Source organism: Danio aesculapii, chromosome 6, assembly GCF_903798145.1.
Source record: "Danio aesculapii chromosome 6, fDanAes4.1, whole genome shotgun sequence".
NCBI lineage: Eukaryota > Metazoa > Chordata > Actinopteri > Cypriniformes > Danionidae > Danio > Danio aesculapii.
In genome coordinates, this window is record NC_079440.1 from 43,830,715 (window position 1) to 43,854,989 (window position 24,275).

Genomic DNA, 24,275 nt, shown 5'->3' on the forward strand with positions numbered 1-24,275 from the left:
CACAAGCTTGTCAAATATTACATTACATAATTAATTTATGGTGGTATTCAACTGTTTCTAACATAAGTTAGGCATCTTTCTTGAAGTGTTATGAGTGTCATCAACAGTGTTGTCCGTTTTGCATGCTCAGAAGGTATCTATGACCTTAGCTTCCTCAGACTGCATTGTAGTAGTCATGGCATTAGAGATTCATTGAATCAATATACTAATCAGTCACGGTAATATTAACTGTTGCTCTTTTCCCCAACATTCTGCTTCAGAGAATGTAGCTAACCTAGCTACGCCTGCTAAAAAACTGGAGCATGTCATCCGCCTGGCAGAGTTAGTCATTGAGGTTCTACATCAGAACCAGGATCATCACGCAGAGGTGAGTCTAGATTCTCTTTGTCTTTTGCTCATTTTCACTCTCTTTTCTGTAGTACAAAATAGGGTTGATTTAAATGGCCAGTGGCGCCTCTATAATAACACCAAGGTGGCTGTGGTGTTTCACAATGGAATTTGTATTATTGGAAATTAGTGAAAGAGCTAAAGTTCGCTCTCCCATGAGATCCAGTTCTCTAAACCACTTTCCCTGGATCTATATTCTAAAGAAAGCTTCAGAATACAGATTCTGTGTTCCTTTGAAATGCCTTTGAAAAGATTTGGAGAACCTAAGATGCAATAAATACTGAGTCACGTCCGGGTTTTAGCTGTGATTATAATGATTGGCATGTACAAGTCTAAGATCAAATACATAAATGGCATTATTCCGAAATTCAGTTTAAAGTATTAGGTAAGCCATGGTCTTCCTGAGATTTATAGATTTATTGTATCTTTCTGAATATGCTTAACAGGCTGCGGTCACAAGTACAGGAGACCAATCGGTACAGTATCATATTTCTTTTTTTCTTAAGTTTTCATCACATAGTGTACCTTTTCCCTCAAGCATGTCGATTCACACAGTTAAGGGCTTCTCTGTCGGGGTGGATGGGGAAAGACTATGTTTAAAAGAGGGATAGAGTGTTTTGCTTGGATTTTTGGGAAATTCACACACTGATTAAGAGGCACAAATGAGCAAACTATTTTAGTTTAAGTAACTTATCTTCATGAAATTAAGGTGAAACTATTGTACTGTTAAAATTTTCGAAATTACAATCCTATATCTTCACTTCTTCGTAACTGGTGGCAACATACTATACAACTAAGAAAAACCATGTTGAAAATAAGCCAGACACATGTGTCACAAAGGGACTGTGTGCACAATGGGGCTTTAAATCTTGCAGATTTATATTGTGATCCAAATATTTTGGGAAGAAATGTTTAAATTAACATTTTGTACATTAACACTTTGCACATACATCACTCTCTACATTCTCATTTTTTCCTCACCATTCACTCCATGGTGTTGTTGCAGGGAAAAGAGGTATGTGGTCAAAATGAATGCAATGAAAAAAGTCCCTTACTGGCTTGTGCATGAGCAATGAAGGGTTCCCTTCCCCTGTAATGTCCCGTTCCTCACAACGTGAGGAAATGTATTTCTACGTCTGACATGGGTTTGTCTTAAATCCTCAGCAATGTGCCTGTTGAGTCTCCCTTCAATCTTCTTGTAAGGCTTGCGTCTCCCACTGGCAGGGTCAAGGCTCAATGATTCCTTTGCTTTCAGGGGGAATGTTTACATATTTACCCACCCACCATGCTAGCTGCTAACCTTTCCCATTTAGACGTGTTCCCTACTGCTAGTGTTCATGGACTTCACAAAATCCCTCAAAATGACCAAAACCAAATGTCATAGCATACCATCCACCAGGACCACTCTTACTGATATGAAAGTTCAATATACACTCACTGGCCACTTTACTAGGTACAACTGTTCATCTGCTTATTAATTAAACTGTCTAATCAGCCAACCATATGGTAGCAACTCAACAATGAATGTAGACATGGTTAAGATGATCTGCTGAATTTCAGAAACAAGTATCTGAATAAGGAAGAAATATTGAAAGTGCATGGTTGTTGGTGCCAGACAGGCTGGTCTGTGAACAGATCTATTGGGATTTTCATGCACAGCCATCTCTAGGGTTTACAGAAACCCGTGAATAGTCTGAAAAACATAAAATATTCACTGAGCAGGAGTTATGTGGGCGAAAAGCCTTGCTAATGCCAGAAATCAAAAGAAGATTGGCCAGACTAGTTTAAGCAGATAGAAAGGCAGCAATAGTTTAAATAAGCACTTGCACAATAGATGTTTGAAGAAGATCACCTCTAAACATCAACCTTGAATCAGATGACCAACAGCAGCAGAAGTGACATTCCTTTCACATGTAAACAGCAAACTGAGTCTACAGTTCACAAGGGCTCAGCCAAACTGGACTATAGAACATTTGGAAAAAGTTTCACCTTGATTTTACATAGCGTTTATCTCTTTTGTGGAATGGTGGTTTACCAGATTCGAACCCGAGCACTCTGCATCACAAGCACAACACTGTACGAAGTGATCTATTGGGCAAACTGATTTGGAAATAGTTTGCCTGGTCTGGTGTGTATCTGTTTCAGTTATTTCCTGTGCTATTACCAATGTGCTTCCGCTACTCCATATTTCTTACATTTATGCAGCACATTTCTGGACACTCAAAGCACTTTACACATTTTTGGGGGGAATCTCCTTATCCACCACCAGTGTGCAGCATACACCTGGATGACACGATGGCAGCCATATTGCAGCAGACCACACACACCAGCTCATTGGTGGAGAGGAGACAGTGATGAAGACAAATATCATATGGGGATGTTAGGAGGCCATGTTGAACAGAGACCAGAGGGCAAATTTGGGCAGAATGCCTAGGGTTAAACCCCTACTCTTTTTTTGAAGGACATCCTGGTATTTTTAACGACCACGGAAAGTCAGGACCTTGATTTAGAGTCTCATCCGAAAGATGCATATGCACACCAACGTATTTTATGGCTATTTCAATAGTAACCAGAGGACATGGCTGCAATCACAGGAAGATCAGAGAAAGAAACATGAGCAAAGATGGAACGTTTGTGTGATGTCAAGGCGCACAGAATTTGTAAAACAACAGGAATTACCTTAACACACAAACAAATTCAAACAGACCCATCTCTAAAAAAAAAAATAGCCTGGCAATTGACCTTATTCCTCATGTAAGATCAGGCACAGCTAATAGAACCTTATTGGCTTGAGACTTATTTTTACTTTTATAGACACAAAGACCATTTATTGTCATTTGTTATTCCTAGTAATTTTCCTCGCAACTGAATCAGATGTCCTAAAACAATCATAGAAAATAGCTTACTTACACATAAGATGAAGATTGATGAATCGCTATTCTAACTGGAAGGCAGGGCCTTCCTTCGCTTATCTATGGTCCTTGATCTCAGTGCAATAGACCTAGTATGGGATGTGGTGGAATAGATGATTTGCATTATGCATATGCAGCCGACACATCTCCAGTAGTGATGTTTTTGGTCAATATGTACCAAAGTCACCTTGTTGAGTTTATAGCTTAAAGAATTAAGGCAATTCTGAAATCAAAATGGGGTATAGTTGATTAACCATGTGGATGGATGATAGCAGCCTTCCGAGCCTACCAGTAGGCACAGAAGGATCCTACTGGCCCATATCTATCGGCTGATAACCACTGATAACACCCATTCAATCGAGTGATAACATTCAAATCGGATGGCATAGTGAACCTAATAAAGTGGCTGGTAGTTTTTGTATTCAGTCAATGAAACGTTAATATTAACACCTTCTTAATGATCCCAAATTATATGAAGGGTCCTGGGGAGGGATACCTGGTTTGCTTGGATTTGGCACCTCTTATTGTTCTTTACCCCACTGTCTACATGTCTGTCTGGTTAAGCTGAGCCATGCGTTGCCCTGCTACACTAGCAAACGCTGTATTTGCTATATTTGTTGGTCCTAATGTTATGATCAAGTTTCAAAAAGTTAATTACGATGCAGGCAGGTAAGTGCTATGGTAAGTCTGGTCTTAGAGCTTGCTATCCTTTGTAGCAGAGCGGATTTGGGAGAAATTTTGAAATCTTTGAAGCTCTGGGTTTCGAGGGGTAAAAAGGGACGCATGCAGCCGAAGGGAAGGATTAAGCCTCTTAAAAAGGCTGATCAATTCCCTGAATGGGTTTATCACTGGTCGGTTGTTTTAATTACAAAAAAGAGTTTTATGCCAAGACTGCAAGCAAGCCTGATTGATCTAAGAAACTCCTGCTCAATATCCCACGACAGGCCCAAAATTTATGGTCACTTTAAGAGATTAAAGAAGAAATATTCAGTCAAACTATATGCAATGGCAAGTAAAGAAGTCTACTGTTTGCTTGCAGTCTTTGGCGTATCAGGGACAGCAATGTTGCATGATTGCAAGACACATCCCCATCCCAAGAGTAGGGATGCAGTGATGTGAACGGTTGAACTACATCTTCCATTTGGAGGGCAAAAGCATGCAGGGATTTCTACCTCACTTGCATGAGAACTGCACCTCCTCTGGCATCTTGACTCCACTGGGAATTTACCCGATAAAGTAAAAATGGAGTGACCTCTTGTTTTAAATATGCCAACATTTGCAACACAAGATTTAAGGTGGATTGTCATTCTATTTTCAATTTGAAAAATGGGCCCATTTTTTTTAAAGGATATTTCATTTGGTGGGCTTCAGAATTCTTGAGATATGCAACGGTATATAGAAGATGCATAAATGTCTTCTTATTGTGAAATGTTTTTCACAATATTCAAACTTTGCTTTGGAGCATATATGGTAGAATGTTCTGTGTTGCAAATTTAGAACTGGTTTGAAGTTTTAAAGTGGTAAACTTTTCACCTTAGAACTTGTAAACTGGTTGCCTGAATGCCTCATCCATGTTGTAAGAGTAACCTTATACAATGAAACAAAATCTAAAGAAATCAGGCTAAAACTCTCTCTTCACTTTTATACATAAAGAGGCATTTCTTTAGAAATACAGTATATTTACAAAGTTAAATATCAAATGGCAGACACTTAACCAGTTTACAATCTTTTTCTTGCCTGAAATGACAGTAAACACTCACACTCTGCTTCCTTTTCCATTCTTTCTTCCTTTACTGGACAATCAAGGCCTTTGCATGGTGGTCAGATCTGATGGTGGAGCACGCTGAGAACTTCCTGTCACTCTACGGTGTTGAAATGGATGCTGCCCTCGAGATTCAGTCTCCTGAGAGCTGGGACAGTTTCCCGCTCTTTCAACTTCTAAACGATTTCCTTCGTACCGACTGTAAGCACATCTAGCAACAAAAGTATTAGCATTCTGATTAAAATTGCAGTTGCGGATCAGGGAGGGGCCAAGCTGGAGTCTCTATCTGATCCCCTGGGCTCTGGTGGTTGAGGAACTTCCAAATTGAACCAAAACAAATGATAACGATTGGCTCAAGATTGGAAATTTGGCAAAAGTGATTCAACTGGCAGAACCTGGGAATAAAAAAAAAAAATAATAGCAATTGCGGATTAGGGAGGGGCCAAACTGGAGTCTCTCTCTGATCCCCCGGGCACTGGTGGTTGTGGAAATTCCAAATGAAATCAAAACAAATGATAAAGATTGGCTCAAGATTGGAAATTTGGCAAAAGTGATTCGACTGGCAGAACCTGGGAATAAAAAAAATAATAATAGCAATTGCGGATCAGGGAGGGGCCAAACTGGAGTCTCTCTCTGATCCCCCGGGCACTGGTGGTTGTGGAAATTCCAAATGAAATCAAAACAAATGATAAAGATTGGCTCAAGATTGGAAATTTGGCAAAAGTGATTCAACGGCAGAACCTGGGAATTAAAAAAACAAAAACAACTACAAAAAAACAATAGCAATTGCAACTTGCCTTTTTTTGGTTTGTTTTTACAGATCACCTGTGTAACGGAAAGTTTCACAAGCATCTGCAGGACCTGTACGCTCCACTTGTGGTGCGATATGTGGATCTTATGGAGTCCTCGATCGCTCAGTCCATTCACAGGGGATTTGAGAGGGAGTCATGGGAGCCTGTAAAGTAAGACACCACTTCCACAACAATGTGTGCGGTGACTGGGAGCCAGGGCCGTTCAGGACAAAAGCATCACAAAAACAAATGGCTAAAAAATACCCAGGATAGCAGGGATAGGCTCATCTCCATCCTGTCATGGATATTAGTTAATCAAATGAAACCATGTAGAACACAAATGCCTTAAATGTTTTACACTAGAAAGCTTCTTCCAAACCAGGGGTGTCCAAACTTCTGGAGGGACTGCAGATTTTAGTTCCAACTTGCCTCAACACACCTGCAAGGATGTTTCTAGAAACCCTAGTAAGAGCTTGATAAGCTAGCCCAGGTGTGTCTGATTGGGGTTGGAACTAAACTTTGCAGGACATTGGCCCTCCAGGACTAAGTTTATGCACCCCTGTTCCAAACTAAGGAATCTCCAAGTCCATAATCTGTCAGGATAGACTTCAGTCAGTGTCTTGCAGGTTTCCATCAATCTTTATTTTTGTGAACTAACCTTCATAACGTGCGCTTGAAACAAAATGCTTTTTATGTCATAATCAATTGTTCTGTCATGCTTGATTTTGGTTTGCATGTTGATTCGAACGATTTCCCAGTAAACAGATAATAATATTTAGAAGACCTGCTATCTTTAGAAGAAATAAAAGCCTCCCCAAATGTTTGCAGGCTAACAGAATAGTCTTCTGTCAATGAAGCTGATGCCCCTTGAGAAATCTGTGTCAGTATGGTTTTCCTCTTTTGTTCGTTGTCTGTTTTTATGTGTAAAACCCTCCACCGTCTTCAAATCTTTCAAGCTGCTGTTTGTTCTTGCTGTGGAAAATAATTGTTTTTTATATAAGTGTGCTGTTTTATTGATCACGTGTTTGTTTCTGCTCAGGTCTTCTGTTTTAAATGTGCTATAGATTCCCTTCCTACATTTATGACCAGTTTTTTCTGTGTCTGCTCTTTATGGGTCTTTTTCCATTTCTCAGTTTCTCTTTTTTGTACCGTATGTCTTACATTGCTTTTTTTGCAGCATTCCACACGGCCACTGTTATGGAATTTTTTTGTTTTCTTTTTTTGTCTGTTTCTGCAGGAGTTTAACAAGTAATCTGCCCAATGTGAATCTACCAAATGTGAACCTCCAAATTCCCAAAGTACCAAATCTTCCCGTGCCAGTAGCAGGACTATCTGTTAACCTTCCACAAATGCCTAGCTTTTCCACTCCGTCCTGGATGGCTGCTATTTATGACTCTGAGTGTGTATTCAATGCATTTACCTGAGATCTGATGCATTCAAAAGTCTTCTTGGCATGAAAATGTTTGCGTGAGGTTAGTTAACTTTCCAGCAGTTAAGACGTGATGCGTTGCAAGATGTTTGCTAAATTTGACAGAAGTCAAGAGGAAAAAAAAGACATTTAAATCATGGCTATAGCACACTTTTCCATAGATGTAGGACAATTAAAGGCAAGGTGACTTGCCTCTAGAATCATTCTCATGTCAAGTAGCCTGCAGAGGGTTCCAGACAGGCTCATGTGAAATTGTTATTTGAAATGAGAACTGAAAAGCTTTTCATTTTCCTCAATGTGCATGCCATTGAGGTTAGACTGTGGTGGTGAGATCTGGATTGCAACCCAAACCTACAGCCAAGCCAATGTTCTAATTCTTACCATACTTACTAGCAAGTAATGTACTGTAGGTGGCCTTTAAGCTAACACACAATGACCATTTTGACCAAGTAAACAGCTAATGTTGGACTAAAATACTTATCGATTCCATTCTTTAAGTTTTGTTTTACAAGCAAAGCCATTCTAGCTATCATTTCTTTTTTTAGTAAGTGTTTTCTAAAAGTGTCTGCATGAGTTATGCTTTTTGTTGATTGATGTTTTTAAAAAATCAACTGGTCGATTCATCATAATGTCAACGGTAATATCATTTGGAGGGTAGCCTAGGCAGAAAGATGATTTCAAATCAAGCAACATTGGGTTTTGTTTTGAGCGGAAGGTTCCAGTGGGTGTGGGTTGGTGGAACTCCCTGCCTGGTCGTAGCTCTGTCATTGCGTTGGTAGCTGATGCTCTGAAGTAGATGTTACTTCAGTGTAGCTGGCATCCAAGGCAGTAGAAACTAACACCCTAAAGAGTTCAAACATCAGAGTGGGCTTTCTTTTTTACTCTACGTCACTTTTAAGGTAGAAGATCACTGAATCATATCCATTTCACAGAGGAAATTAGAACTTGAGTCCAATTTATTGTCTACTCATATCTAATCATTTTCAAAAATTGTAGAACAATTCACTCTTATGTTTTAACTCTTCCTTGGCCCTTACAACACTTCTTTCTACTCAGGATGGCAGCGTCCTCAGAGTCGACTGCATGGTGTGTTTTGAGCTCAGGAGCTCCTTTAGTCTTGGTGGGCATGGCTGGTGAGAGAGGGCTTGATTTTTCCCTACCATTTTAGTGCCTGGACTTTAAGTGAATAGTTCACCTAAATATTAAAGGGATAATTCACCCAAAAATGAAAATTCTCACTTTCCACTTGGTCGTAACTTATTTGAGTTTTTTTTTTCTGTTGAACACAAAAGATGATATTTAGCAAATTGACCAAATCGTCACCTTGGATATATCGATATATAAGGTTCAATCTGCGTTCTAAATAATTTTGAGATATTGAGCTTCAAAGTTTTTGCATTCCATATAGCAAACAATATGTATGTAACAGTTCTCTTTCACACATTAACATGACAGAGACTTGTGAAATTTGCAATTAGGGTAAAAAAACAGGGCAAATGCAGATAGAACCTTCTAATTCTAAAAAGTTATTTTCTGCTTGGAATTATAAGGTTCTATCTGTCAGATCATTAGTTGAAGCATTACTTTTCAAGAAATCCAATCAGTCTGGCTATTAATTAAAAATAAAAAATAAAAATTGGTGTTGTAACAATATGTTGATGTTTGAGAAAGGTAATTTTTTTGCTTTCTATAACATTTATTTAATGTTTTAAGATATATATATTTTTTTTTGTTCAGATGCTTTATATGAATTAATGAATTATATTTACGGAATTAGGTGACACGGTGGTGTAGTGGGTAGCACTGTCACCACACAGCAAGAAGGTTGCTGGTTTGAGCCTTGGCTGGGTGAATTGGCGTTTTTGTGTGGAGTTTGCATGTTCTGCCCGTGTTCGTGTGGGTTTCCTCCGGGTGTTCCGGTTTCCCCTCACAAGTCCAAAGACATGCGTTATAGGTGAATTGGGTACGCTAATATTGTCCGTAGTATATGTGTGTGAATGAATGTGTATGGATGTTTCCCAGTGATGGGTTGCAGCTGGAAGGGTATACGCTGCGTAAAACATATGCTGTACAAGTTGCCAGTGCCATCTTTTCAGTTTCAGGTTTCTTCTCAATCTTGAGAAGAAACAATTTTGTGTTTCTTTCTGGTCTTTCCCGCTGTCAACGGAGCAGTCTGGTGAAATGACAAATAAAGCAGATCCTGATTGGCTCACAGAAAGAACCTCATAGAGCCAAGCTAGAGTTTGACTTTATAGATAATAACATTTTTTCTTAAAATGTAAACAACCTATAAAAAGACATCACGTAATGTAAATAAGTTTCCTTTAATCAGACTATGAGAATAACTCAGTTTATAGATAGAACCTTATAATTCTAAGGTGACGAAATAACTTCCATAGTATTTTTTTTCAACATTCTTCAAAACATTCTTTTATGTTGAACAGAAAAAGAAACTCATACAGGTTTAAACCACACAAGGAAGAGTAAATTATTAGTTTTTTAATTTTATTTTTTGTGAACTACGCCTTTAACTCGCCTCATTTTGTTCCATACAATAAAAGTCAATATATTTCGACTTTCTCACATGGACTTTCATTGCATGGAACAATGCATTCTTCTGTTGGAGATCTGATGAGTTCTAAAGAGCAAACTATATCTTCAAGTATCATATTGCAAATTAAAATCATTACATGTTAACTACATTGAGTTTCTCTCATCTCCTACTTATGATATCTCTCATAAAGTTATGAGATGCCATTAAGAGCATTGGCGTTATCTTGTTTAATATTTGTTATTCAGCACCATACCTGTGCAAGCCTTCTCTCACCATGACATTCCCAGAGACCCCTTCCCTCTAGAGCAAATTGACAGAGCAACGTATGCATGAATTCAGATCAGTTCTATAAGGTTTTGTAACCCTGCAAAATGCGAAGTTATTGATGTGTTTTCTTTATTTTATTTTGCCATACATTGATAGTGCCACCATATTACATTTAAATTAGACACACCACCAGTTGGTGTATGGCTAAAATAAAGAAATGTTAAAGACTTTTCTGGAATTTCTGGAACTTTTGACCACTAATATCCTACTATACCTGGCAGCAATGGCTCGGGAACATCAGAAGATCTGTTCTGGAAGTTAGATGCCCTACAGACCTTCATCAGGGACCTACACTGGCCAGAAGAAGAATTTGCCAAACACTTGGACAACCGTATGAAGCTCATGTCAAGTGACATGATTGAGACAAGCGTTAAACGGTAAAATGGTATCTCTAGTAACTGAATGGACTCGAAATCATTGATGAACATTTCTTTTAAATATGAAGGAGATTTAATGCGAGATGACTCATTTACTTCACACCTTTTGCTGGTCAACAGCACGAGGGGAGCATTTGAATCAAAGCTGACCAAAAGCAGCCGCTCCACAGACTTCCGCATCCCACTGTCCTTATGCACCATGTTCAATGTGATGGTGGATGCCAAGGACCAGTCTGCTAAACTCTGTGCCATGGAAATGGGCCAGGAGGTAATTGGCAGAATTTATTCTTACTGTTGTGATAGACGATAGCTTAATATATGTTGGTTCCTTTATGTACAGTGCTGTGCTAAAGTCTTAGGCCCCCAGTTACATTTGTTATTTTAGTGGAGGTGTTATCAGGGTGCGAATTACAGGGAGGTTTGGAGGGGATTGACCCCCCTAATTAACGCTTGATCACCCCTGAAGAACATCAAAACAAGATGTATGGGGGGTCAGCCCTTTGATAGTAAGAAATAGCTTTCTTTGATCTATATCTTAAATATGAATAATTAAAAATGTATAATATAAATACATTTGATCCGCCCATAATGGTTTATACCATTGGGAATGCATAATTGTGTCAGTCAATGCTAGCAAAATCATTTAACAGTCTGAAACTGGCAGTTCTAGAGAGCACCGATAGACATCTTAAGTATTCCCAAAACAAGTTTCTTGTAAATAGGTGTTTATATCTGCATGTAGCGAAAAATTAGACACATGATTTGTATAGTTCGATCTACAGTGACCTCTAAAAAGTCACTAAATATCCCTCAAAACACTGAAAACTTATACATTTCATTATTAAATTAGATGTAATTTAAATACATTTATGAATCTGATTCACTGAAGCATGTATTACCAAACTACTACTAAAAAGATTTTGACCCCCCGATTGTCAATGTATAATTTGCACACTGGGTATAATGGACATTATATATTACTTCTCACTCTCTTTATTAAAATACAATCAGAAAATACAGGTTCTAGTTAGATTTTTGGGATCTAATTGTTTAAGACATTTGAAAGAAAGTGCTAGAGAAAGTAAATATATTAAAAAAATTGAGTTTCTGTCTTGGTTTAATCTGCATTTCTGCCAGAGCTGTTGTCAATATTGCCTGAATTCACAGGATTGTGAATGCTGAAATGTACAGACAGGTTTCCTTATTTAATTCCTGTTAGAAAGCACCTCATTTGTAGTTTTGTAGTTTTTGTAAATTGTAGTTTTATTTTTCAGCATGATAACGATCCCAAACACACTGCTAATGCAATGAAATCATATATGGAGAGAAAAACAGCCGATGAAACAAAGACAGTCATGAAATGGCCTCCACAGAGTCCAGACCTAAAATTTATATACAGTATGTATAGGCAGTAAGAGATTCACCTGGAGAGAAGAAGCAAGATAGAAGATGCTAAATCTAAGAAAGAACTCTTAGAAATGCTGAAAGATGCTTGATATTGAATAGCACATAATTTCATAAAAGACTCGACCAAAAAGTTGAGACCAAAAGAGGTCACGTTAAACACATACTTTTGATGCTAGTCTTTTGATTCCAAAAGTAATTTTATTCTGATTGTTGTCTACATTTCCATTTTTTGTTTGTATATTAAAGGTATAGTTCACCCAAAAGTAATGACCCTGCATTTGCTCCATAACACAAAGCTGGTGGTGGCACTGTACATATTTCTCAGGAATTTTAATGTGGTATTTAATGTCATAAATTGGTTGTAAAAGAAAATGTAATATACATTCCCTCAGTCTTTTTATGCCTTTAGAGGGATTTTTGCTTTAAACAGGATTCAGAATTTGTGTGAGTAATGAAATCTGTCTCCATCTTTCAGAAACAGTATCATTCTCAAATCGATGAACTTATCGAAGAGAGTGTAAAAGACATGATTGCCCTTTTGGTGGCGAAGGTATGATTTGAGAGAATGGCTGACGTGAATGAAGTACTTAATTACTTTTGATGGAGTGTTTGGTCATTGAGTTATTGGTTTTTGAACAGTTTGTGGTCATTCTGGAGAGCGTACTTGCCAAGATCTCCAGGTATGATGAAGGAACACTCTTCTCCTCTTTCCTCTCCTTCACGGTAAGAATTTCATCTTACATTTTTCCTATTTTAAATTGTATTTTGAAACCATGCTTTAAAAGGATTTTGTTTATATTTTGTCTGTATTCTCATATGACAGTAGTACAATAATAATAACAATAATAATATTAATCTGTTTGCATGACAGCAAAACACTAAAACGATATAGACTACATCTAAAAATGCTTTATTATGTTAGCCAGGCCTGTAGATGACAACATCTCTTTGTAAAGAAACACATCTGCATATTGTATAGTGTTTTTTTGTTTGTTTGTTTTGTTTTTCGAGTACTTGCACAGGTCTATAGACTAAAAGTATAAAGCATGCACAGGATTTTAACATGAAAAAATAACATTTTTGTATTTTATTTTGCATCATTTTCAGAAACTCACTCAAAAAGCTCTCAATAGTTTGTGTTTCAAGAGCTGATTTAAAAATTAACATCCAAAACACACAATTTTCTTTGATTTTAGTTGAAAATTGGGTTGTATAAATGACCCATAACCCTCATATTATTCCAGACTCATTTCATTCATCTTCAGAAAACAAACGATTATATTTTAATTCAACTCTAATTTCTATTCAGATTATTGAAAGTTCACCCTAAAACTGATGCTTTAAAATGTAATGTCAATGTTTTTTAAAAATAACAAATGCTTACTAAAGTGCTGTACACACATACACTGTACGAACAGACATAAGACTCTCATATGGTATTAAAAGTCAAAGAGTAAAAATGGGTTTTAAGACTAGATTTAAAAACAGAACGGGTTGTGGCCTGCCTAACATGGAGAGGCAATTTATTCCAGAGTTTAGGGGCAACCACTGCAAAGGCACGGTCCTTCCTGGTTCTTAACCTTGTGCGTGGAACAGCCAAAAGTAGCTGATTAGTACGTCTAAGAGCCCTTAATAGAGTGCACAATTGAATTAATGAAGACAGGTATCTATCTTGGTGCTTGTCAATTCAGAAACTTAAGATCTCAAAAGGTGTACACAGTTGCTTCTGGTGGATTCGCGAAAACAAAAACAAAAGGCAAAAAAAAAAAAATTTAAAAACAAGTAAATAAGAGGGTGAGAACGTGGTACGATCTGAAAATGTGGTAAAAATCAGGCCGCTGCGAGGGCTTTTCTTTTTCTGGATTGCTTTTGAAAACACTGTTGGTTGGGTTTAGGAAATGGGGTGTGTGGGGGGGATCAGTGGATCAGTCAGTCAGTCGACAGCAGCCTCTGGTGGATTAACATGAGAACAGCAGGCGCGAATGGCACTCGTGAGAGAAATTTGAGATCTCAAAAAGCGTACACAGTGGCTTCTGGTGGATTACTGAAAACAAAAACAAAAGCAAAAGGCAAAAAAAATAATTATAATAATAAACAAGTAAATAACAGGGTGAGAATGTGGTAAGATCTAAAATTCCGTTTGCATGTCCCCATCAGCAAACGAGCAGCAGCATTCTGCACCATCTGCAGACGAGTAAGGAAGGCATGGCTAATACCCACATAGAGGGCATTACAATAATCTAGCCGAGTCGAGATAAAAATATGTATAACCGTTTCGTAGTCGTTAAAAGACAGAAAATACATTACTAATATGATAATTGCATCAACTAAAAAAATAGCTTTAATTACTGAATTAATCTGTTTATCCAGTTTGACGTCACTATCCATGAGATCACCCAAGTTTTTTTACATTAGGTATCACAAAAGGATTTAACACACCAAGATCCAGACAATCTTCCAGACAATCTAAAGAGCTAAAAAAGAGACAAATCCAGACAATGTAAAGAGCTAAAAACTATAATAAATCCATATTCTGAAGAACTGCCTTATTTGATCAAAAGATTTTGACTGTTATTAATCTATAAACTGATAAATTAACATAAAAAGAAGCCAAACAATACTATGTCTGAGGACGAAACTTATTGATTTTAGCAGGAGTTAAAATGTGCTACGTGACATGCAGGAATGAACCTCATTGGTTCTCACACATCAAGAAAGCATGAAAATTATGTGTTCCGTAGATAGTTCTTAAGGGTTTGTAACTCTAACCAGTATCTTAAAAGGAACTTTTTATTTCATTTCAGGTGAAAGCAGCATCAAAATATGTGGATGTCCCTGTGAGTTTTCTTTAAATAATTCATACAACATAAAAACATACTTTACCTTATATTTCTTCACACATTCATTACATGCAAAATAATTTTCTCCTTTTGTCTGCTCTCCACAGAAACCAGGGATGGACGTTGCGGACGGCTATGTGACCTTTGTCCGTCACTCTCAGGACATTCTGAGAGATAAGGTCAATGAGGAGGTGTATATAGAGAGATTATTTGATGTAAGTAAGATGCCGTAGCCTCCGTCCTTAACAAAGGATGGCCCATCCAAAATGTGGCAAAACAATGGGGCATACGAGGGATAAGTCACATTTTGAGTACCGAGCCTGGAGAACTTAAATCCAGACACATAAGGCCAATCATGACCTGAAGCTTTCAGTCAGTTCCCTAATGTCTCATTGCTGTGACTTCCTGTTCCAGCTCTCTGTGCTCTGATGTTTCATTAGCCACAATGCATTGGACCTTTGTGCTCTGGTGTTGTGTTAGCTGACATGCGTTGGACCTAAAGCTCACAGCGGTTTCTTGTTCAAGAGGCAAAGTGTCACCAAGTGGATTATTTATGAAACAGTGCTCTCAAACGAGTCCGATTTTAAACCCAAAATTGCATTCTTTTGTAAATACTAAAAAGCAAAAACGTTAAATTGGCTGTCTAACACACAAATATATATATATATATATATATATATATATATATATATATATATATATATATATATATATATATATATATATATATATATATATATATATATATAAAGGTAATTATTGGATTTAAAAAAAATTATAAAATTAAAATAAAATAAATCAATTAAAAAAAAAAATCGCCTGACCCATTCGCAACACAGGTTTATTGTGAAAATGTACCCCCGTATACATTTCTGCAGAGTGCAAATTATGTAGCCAGAGCTACATATGGCTGTCTTTAAAATGAACGCTATAGAAGTGGTATGACGCCATCGACAGTTTCTGTTTCTTTTCGCACATACCAGTACCAGCTGACCGTTTACCACCATGTGGACGCCTTTTCCGCTGCTACCATTTTGCCCAGTAGCTCTTCATGTATGTTGGCAATCTTGTGATGCAGAGAGGAGTTGAACGCGATGACAGGGTTTGAGTCTGCCGAAGAACGATTCCAGAAAGCAGGTAAAACAAAAACAAAAGGCAAAAAATTTAATATACAAGTAAATAACAGGGTGAGAACGTGGTAAGATGTGAAAATGTGGTAAAAATCAGGCGACGGCATTTCTTTTTCTGGATTGCTTTTGAAAACACTGTTGGTTGGGCTTAGGGAAGGGGTGATCGGGTCATGTCGGTGCTTTTGAAAACACTATTGGTTGAGTTTAGTCAGTCAACAGCAGCCTCTGGTGGAGTTACTCTAGAACAGCAGGCGCAAATGGCACTCGTGAGAGAAATTTGAGATCTCAAAAAGCGTACACAGTTGCTTCTGGTGGATTCGCGAAAACAAAAACAAAAGGCAAAAAAATAAATAAAATAAACAAGTAAATAACAGGGTAAGAACGTGGTAAGATCTGAAAATGGCGTAAAAATCAGGCTGCCGCGAGGACTTTTCTTTCGAGATCTCAAACAGCGTACACAGTGGCTTCTGGTGGATTCATGGAATCGGCTTTCTTTTTCTTGATTGCTTTTAAAAACACTGTTGGTTGGGTTTAGGGAGGGGAGTGATCAGGTCAACTGGTGCTTTTGACACTATTGGCTGGGGAAGGGAAGAGGGTGTGGGTGTAAGGGGTGGGATCAGTCAATCAGTCAGTCAGTCAACAGCTGCCTCTGGTGGATTTATGCGAGAACAAAAACTGCAAAAAAAATAAAAAACATACCTCCTGGTACATATTTCACACTGTCCAGAAATGTATACAGGGGTACATATCAATAATGAGCCTGGGTTGCCAATATGATTAAAAAAGCAATTCTGGTTTACAGTATAAGCTTTCTTTTTGCAACTGCAGAAACAATGGCATTTCTGTTTATTAAGAAAATGCACTGTGATTTTTTCTGACTTTCCTCAATTCGCTAAAAATCGATTAACAGCCCTAATTTTACAAGCCAGCTGATGAAGGGTTAAAAGAGAGCACTGTTCAATTTAGAAAAATAATCCTTTGTGATTTTGTGAACATGTGTCTTCGTTACACAATGGCATACATGTGTGTTTATATATTTTAATAAGAAATGTAACAGATGTGTGGACCAGTCGTTGTTTTGAATACGTGTGTACATGTGTGTGCGTGAGGGTTTGTCAGCAGTTTTATTTTTCATTATTATTATTGTTCGTTTGATTATCTAATTTTGTTTCCAGCATAACTATGTGTGTGTGTGTGTGTTTGTGTGTGTGTGTGTGTGAATATTCAGATGTCTATCACACCGTATTGTAAAAAGCTGTATGTATCCGAATATATAGTTTGTGCGTATGTGTGTGTGTGAGTGTCTGTTTGACTGTTAGGAAGTTTTTTGTAACTTTTTGCAGCATTACTTGCTTGTGTTTGGAACATTTGTGGCACACACATCTTATGCATGCCTGTTGGGTCTGCCTTTGTTGTTGTTTATTAGACGCCTGTCATGTGCATTATGTTTTTGTATGACTATGTTTTTAATAACGCATATAAGATTCAACCTCAAAGACCCACAATGAACTTTGAAGCATGATTCCTCCTTATTTTCATTCTGTGGTTACAGTACACCCCTGCTAAAACTTCTTCTCCAGAATTCTGTCCAAAACAATCACCATCAGTGAAAAGATCAGAGGCGTGAGGTCAAAAGCAGTTATTAAAATAGTACAATTTTAATGACAGCTGTCATTAAATATAGAAAACAGTAAAACTTAATAAAAAATGCAGGATATGATGGCTGTCTGCTTCTTATCATAATGACTTCTATCATTTTGGTTAAAATGTTACTTGGACAATGGGGTTAAAATGAAACTGAAACTAAAACTAAGGTTCACTGTGGTCTTGTGAGGTCAGTCAAAAAAGGCAAATTCAGCTTAAGGTGGTACGTCAGAATCAATGATTTAGACTGATTTGACACAGTTACATGCTAATTCACCTATTAAACTCATAATTAAGGTGAAATATGTGAACAAACCACTAACTTAAAGAATTGCATTTTTATGTGCAAGAATTATTGGAGCATGTCTTACAAAAATAAGTACTACTTCAGCCTTTGTACTAATTATTAATAAAAATTAAATTGAATTAGTTTAAAAACTTTAATAAATGAATAATACTTCAAATTGTGAGGTATATTTTGTGGAGAACACCCTAATATTTCCATTTGCCAAGCTGAATTTCTCTTTTCCAGCATCAAACACTGTCTAAATGGGGAACTGTGGTGTTAGTTTTGTATTAAGCGACTTATGTTACAGATTTTAGTTGCATGCAACTACATATCTGTATGTCCGTTTTCCCATTTTCATTTCAAATTCTCCCTCTCTAAACACTTTGTACTCACGTTATCCTAACCCTAAGACAGCATCCCGACTCATTCTGCATTCCTTCTAGGACAAAGTGGAACTTATCTCTAAATGTCCTGCTGTTTGATCACATTCTGTCGAGTGGCATGAGTTCTAATCAAATAATCTACCTGTGTACATCTTCTAGCATGACCCACCACCTCCTGAAACTCCCACCTCATGCACACAATCACACACACACACAGCTCTCTTGCCCTGGACACTCACCTGCACTTTCTGCATGCACTGCACGCTCCGACCAGTCACGTCTTTGAAGTGGACAGGCGGAAAAAGAAACCACCAAATGCAGCAAGAAATCTGAATTAATTCACACAATCACATATTTAGGGGGCAGTTCACCCTAAAATAGCTGTACAGAATTTGCAAAGAGATGAAGGTATTTTTAAGCAAATTGAGGATGTTTATGTGCTTCCATTGAAAGTGTGCTCACCCAGGTGGCAGTAATCTGTACTGTCATTCCACAAAGGGAAACTGGAACTAGTGCTATAGTGTTATATATATATATAGCTGCCGGCAGCTAGCTCTCTGCAACTCTCACATGGTCACCCCCTCGGAAGCTAAGCAGGGCTGCGCCCGGTCAGTACCTGGATGGGAGACCACATGGGAAAACTAGGTTGTTGCCGGAAGTGATGTTAGTGAGGCCAGCAGGGGTCTAGCCTGCGGTCTGTGTGGGTCCTAATGCCCCAGTATAGTGACGGGGACTCTATACTGCTCAGTGAGCACCGTCTTTCCGATGAGACGTTAAACCGAGGTCCTGACTTTCTGTGGTCATTAAAATTCCCAGGCATCCTGGCCAAATTTGCCTCCTAACCATCCCCATATCATAATTGGCTTCATCACTGGTCTCCTCTCCACCAATTAGCTGGTGCGTGGTGTGCGTCTGGCACAAATTGGCTGCCGTCGCGTCATCCAGGTGGGTGCTGCACACTGGTGGTGGAAAGAGTGATTCCCCCCCAATGTGTAAACGCTTTGAGTGTCCAGAAAAGCGCTATATGAATTTAAGGAATTATTATTATTAATATTTTAAATATGCCACAAAATGACAGCCAGCTTCTTTGTGTTTCCTTATGACTTTCGTTGTTTGCATAGTTTTGTAACTTCAGTGTTTGTGTTCTTGCGCTATGATTCACAATTCTAAATTCTTAATCTGGCAAACTCTTTCTAACGTGAGCCTGGCAAGAGGCAACGTGTGAAACACATAAATCAAACTAGCCTTACAGAGACTCACTGAATCTCCCCGATGGCCAACCATCAGTTTGGTGTATCACGGCCATAATGGAATTTAGACTGAAGAGACCTGCAGTGACCCAACTTCTTATCAGCATAACGATTATAGTCTAGACTAGAGATGCTCAAAGTAGGGCCAGCAGGTCGAAGTAGGCCCATTGTAACCTTTGATTTGGCCCGCCATCCCATCTGAAAAGAGAGGGAGAATGATGGGGAGGTAGTTGCAGCGAATGCCTTTGACAAAGATCGTCATTCTAAATTTAACTTAACCTTTTTTTGTCTTTGTTTTATTGCTGAGCTACAAAAAGGCTACTGAAGTTAAATGAATCAATTAAATGTTGTAAATGAATCAGAATGTAAATAGTGTTACTTGAGAAAGAGGACAGTGCACAAGACATTGCACAAGACATTCAGCATTGAACTCCATTGTTATAGATTGGATTGTTTACGGTAAAACAATGTTAACATAAAATGGCAAATATGATACTGCATTAGTTAATATGATTTAAAGCAAGTTTTCTAGATATTTTTAAATATTACCAAATAAATTACAAAATTACCATGACAAATTTAATATACATGATTTGTATATATTCAGCCCACAGCCCTCAGGCAAGTTTGCTTCTTGGCCCTTTAAAAGAAAAGGTTTATAAAAGGCACCCCTGGTCTAGACTAACCTTAGGTTGTGTGGACAGAGAACTGGTCCAAAATTTTCTTAAGTGATGAAAGCCTGCAAGTTTATTTGGATACCATGAGAAACATTACGTTTGTCTTAGGAATGGCGAATAAACTGAAGTCGGTGTCAGTCAGAGAATGTTGAGTAGGCAGTGTCATTATGTTTTCTGCATCAGGAGTAGGGCCTCTTTTACTGCTACAAGAACAATCATTTGTGAATGTTTATCAGAAGTTGTTTCTGGAAAATGCAGTTCCTCGCCAAATGGATAAAATGATGAAATAATGAAATGGCCCGCCTACAGTCCTGAACTAAATTTAACTAAAAAATCTCAAAAAACCTCCTTTGTATCAAAGTCTAAAAGTCACTGAACTGTGGAAGAGATTGAAAGAAGAGATGATCAAGATCACAGTCTGAGACTAGTGATATTCTGCTTTCGATTGCTTTATGGACTTTGATTGATGTGGATTTATTATTTATTTATCTTTTTACTGTCATTTTGGTTGAGGAAATTTTACATGGAGGCACATAAATCTCATATTTTTAATGAAAATGTTCTCAATTGTGTTCTGAAGATGCACAAGCCTTACAGGTTTGGAATGACATGAAGTTGAGTAAATAACGGCTTTTATATTTTGGGGTGAGCTGAACTTTTAAGTAAACAATCATACATAAATATTGATTGGCACTGTGGCTTCAGTCAAATGGTTAAGAATTGTTTCTACTTCTTGAGAACAGATAATAGCCCACTTCAAAACTCTCAGGTTGATCTGTTTACTTGCTTTAGGGTAAAGCACTTTTTCTTCCCGATGATAGTTTACAGTACATCATTCATTGCACCACACATGTGCTGTTCTCTTCAATCTAAAACATTTAAGTGATTCTGAATATGCATGGTCCACAGATTTAGACATTTTGTGATGGTTTAAGATAACAGTACATCACACTTCTGCCTGCAAGTTCTGTATTCTCACTTTTTATTGGTTTGTTTCTGGGAACTCTGATTGTGATTGCACTAATTTTGTTTCCTTTATTTCTTTTCTTTTGCATCTTTTGGGTTCAAGGATGCTTTTTAAACCTTCAAGTTCACAGTCACTCATACTCAAGTGCTGTTTTAAAACATTCAGCATTATTAATGGTGAAAAACATTGAATTAATTCTGTTGAATTTAATTTTCCCACATGGCTTTTAAAATCTGAAGACTTGAATTTGAATAAGGCTTTTATTCAGGCTAATTTCAGAAAAGCAGATGTTTTGTGAAGTCGTTTGAACCACAGGTTACAGGCTAAGCTGTAAATGTAGGGCGGATTAAGTGTTTGTTTTGCTATTAATTATGCAATATCCTAATGCATGATTTATTTTTTGCAGATGGCTCTTGAAATTCATTTTGAATTGTCTGACTAACCTTGCTTTTAAGTGAGGGTGTGAATGTGTACTGTAAATGTTAGTGTCAGCTGTGCGTGTGTGTGAATGGTGTGAGTATGTGTGTTTATGTACTGTATGTCTACACATGCTGGTCTCTTGCATGCGTTTGTTTGTCTGTCTGCGTTTTTGCTGGAGAATGCTGTGTTTTTGTGCATTGCAGCAATGGTATACAGCCACTATGAATCTGCTGGCGACCTGGCTGACTGAACGCATGGACCAACAGCTTCATGTCTATCAACTCAAAATCCTCATCAGGATTGTAAAGGTATTTCTTACTTGCAGAAGTGTTTGTGTTCTGAAGCTGGAGTGGTATGATTAAAACCCAAGGTAAACCCTTATTGTCTTGTACTAAATTTCTAATTGATATTCAGGTCTTGCTTAAGGACGCCGTTATTGCTTTCATTTATTCATTTATTTAGTTTTAAATGTGACATATATTTTTTCATGAAGGGAAAGTTGTGCTTGTAAAATTTATGAAGATTGACTTATTTTTTTTTCAAAAATACTCTTGTATATAAATGTGCAATTTTTTATTATTGTACATATTTGCTCTATTGTTGTAGATATTAAATTAGACATACTTTTTTAGCAATCTATTGCTGTCATCAAACACCTACTTAGAGTTAAGAATTTTCATAAAGATATTTATAAAGGAGTTCATCGAGATCTACCTTAGCTCAAACTCCCCTCTCGCCCTGCAAACAGGAGGGAACCCTGGGCTCGAGGATCTTATAAGCTCAGGGCTCTCTCCCGGGACAGCATGCCAAACATTTTATAATCAATCATCAGCTAAGTGTGAACTCTTAGAACTGTAAAGTGTGACCTTTTTTTTCTGACATGGATATTAAACATTATGGGACAAAAAAATTGTATAGATAAAAAAACAGAGCCTAAAACCTGCCAATTTTTTTCATTCCTGTAGAAGAAATACCGGGATTTTAGGCTGCAGGGCGTGCTTGACTCGACGCTGAACAGCAAGTCGTACGACACGGTACGGAACCGGCTAACGCTGGAAGAAGCCACTGCCTCGGTCAGAGAGGGAGGCATGCAGGGCATCTCCATGAAGGACAGCGATGAGGAGGACGAGGAAGACTAAAGGAGCATCGAGCCATCCGGTGCCAACCACCACCCTGAACCTAACCCGTCTATCCAACCCTACCCCACCCCAACACTTTAAACTTAGCCTGATAACGTAAGATGCATGTAACAACTCTGATTACCCAGTTAGCCACTTTAGGACCCCCTCCCTCCCCATCAGCTCGAGTTGCCCACAAACAAAGCTAAAAAAAACAATAAGAATCAAATAATTGTACTAACGAAGAGTATAAAAAGAATGTCGCAAAGACCACGATTGGCAATTTTAGCTGTGTCATAACATAATAAAGAACAACGAACTAGCACCGACTTTTTCAACTCATTTATTTGAGGAATTTGTTTCTATGTGTTCCTAAGCAATATGGAGTACCATTTGTTTGATAATGTCGAGTGAGATTATTAGGTGTGTCCCTGTCCAATGCGATAACATATATGGCGCTTCTTTGACGTACTCTTACATACATTAATGGTACATTGTTGTGAAGATGAGTGTATGGACCCTTTTCTTTGTCTTGTCTGTTTTTAAAGTGGATGCCAACTGCTTCGAAACTAAAAACGAACCTCTGTATTTCAGTTCAAACTGTTAACTGTAAATGTCTTCTGTGTCTGCACACTTCCATCGTACTCTTTTCCTTATTTGTGTCGAGGCTCTGTGGCCCTATTTGTTGCGAAATATCCAACTAGGCATTGTCTCACAGGCATCTCAAAATGAAAATGAATTGGTATTCTAGAAATGCAATATCGTCATACCTCCGTTTTGATATCTCATTGGAGACGTCTTTTGATTAGATGTCGCAAAATGACAAGGAAAACGGCTATATTTTTTGGTTGAGTTCTACACTTCTACTGAGGATCTCCCTCTCTCTATCTCTCGATCTCTCTTTTTTAAGTTTGTATGTCCGATTAAAGTCATTCTCTTTATGTTAGTAGGTCTGTCGAAAATGCTATGTGCCATTTTTTGGGGTCTCACTTTTGGTTTTGTATATATAATGCTGTACATTGCATTCTGAGCCATTGCTGCATGCCTGTGGGATCCACCTTCTCCAAAAGCTTTTTTGTTTTTCTTTGTCGATTAGCTGGTGGATTCATTCTTGCGTTTGCCTTATCAAAGCCAACAGTTGTAATATGCAAGAGCTGTGGCCTCTCAATAAAGATAACATGATGTACTAATATACCTGTACATTTACTTTCATTGTCTGTTTTCATCTGACTTTGCAATAGTATTTTCCTACCTATTTTAAATATCGAATAAGAAGAAAATGTAGGGTGGGACATGATTTTGTCTGCTTAGAATTGATTGGATTGTCATTCATATTGAGCCCAACACTTGGCGGTACTCGTATTTTTAACAATAACATTTAAGCCATTAAATACAGACAATTTTGAGGTTGTTGTGTGTGCTTTTGTTGAACTTATCTGTTCATATCAGTTCAACAACTATTTTTATTAATATTGCGAATAGCAGTGGAATTTGGGTCAAAAACTACATTACCCATGATGCTGTACAACAAATTCCACCAATCAGAGCTGCAGCAATCAAAGCGCACCAAAATAGATCTTTGATTCTGCCTACCCACCATGCAGCACTGCT

The 24,275-nt window shown here is 37.8% G+C and overlaps 1 protein-coding gene across 7 annotated transcripts in view; it reads left to right on the forward strand.

Moving 5' to 3' along the window:
- Positions 1-23,858, forward strand: part of cadpsb (Ca2+-dependent activator protein for secretion b) — a 182,041-nt gene extending 158,183 nt beyond the window's left edge. For 2 of the 7 annotated variants that reach the window (XM_056460326.1, XM_056460322.1), the window contains exons 18-30: positions 261-367; positions 834-863; positions 5,106-5,262; positions 5,882-6,023; positions 7,090-7,251; positions 10,384-10,539; positions 10,660-10,807; positions 12,422-12,496; positions 12,586-12,669; positions 14,751-14,783; positions 14,894-15,001; positions 21,750-21,854; positions 22,512-23,858. In XM_056460326.1, the coding sequence (XP_056316301.1) occupies positions 261-367; positions 834-863; positions 5,106-5,262; positions 5,882-6,023; positions 7,090-7,251; positions 10,384-10,539; positions 10,660-10,807; positions 12,422-12,496; positions 12,586-12,669; positions 14,751-14,783; positions 14,894-15,001; positions 21,750-21,854; positions 22,512-22,685 (1,481 nt within the window). In that variant the 3' untranslated portion in view covers positions 22,686-23,858. The remainder of the gene's footprint in view (positions 1-260; positions 368-833; positions 864-5,105; positions 5,263-5,881; positions 6,024-7,089; positions 7,252-10,383; positions 10,540-10,659; positions 10,808-12,421; positions 12,497-12,585; positions 12,670-14,750; positions 14,784-14,893; positions 15,002-21,749; positions 21,855-22,511) is intronic. The other 5 variants (XM_056460327.1, XM_056460323.1, XM_056460328.1 and 2 more) reach the window with 3 other exon arrangements.
- The last annotated feature ends 417 nt before the right edge of the window (positions 23,859-24,275 follow it).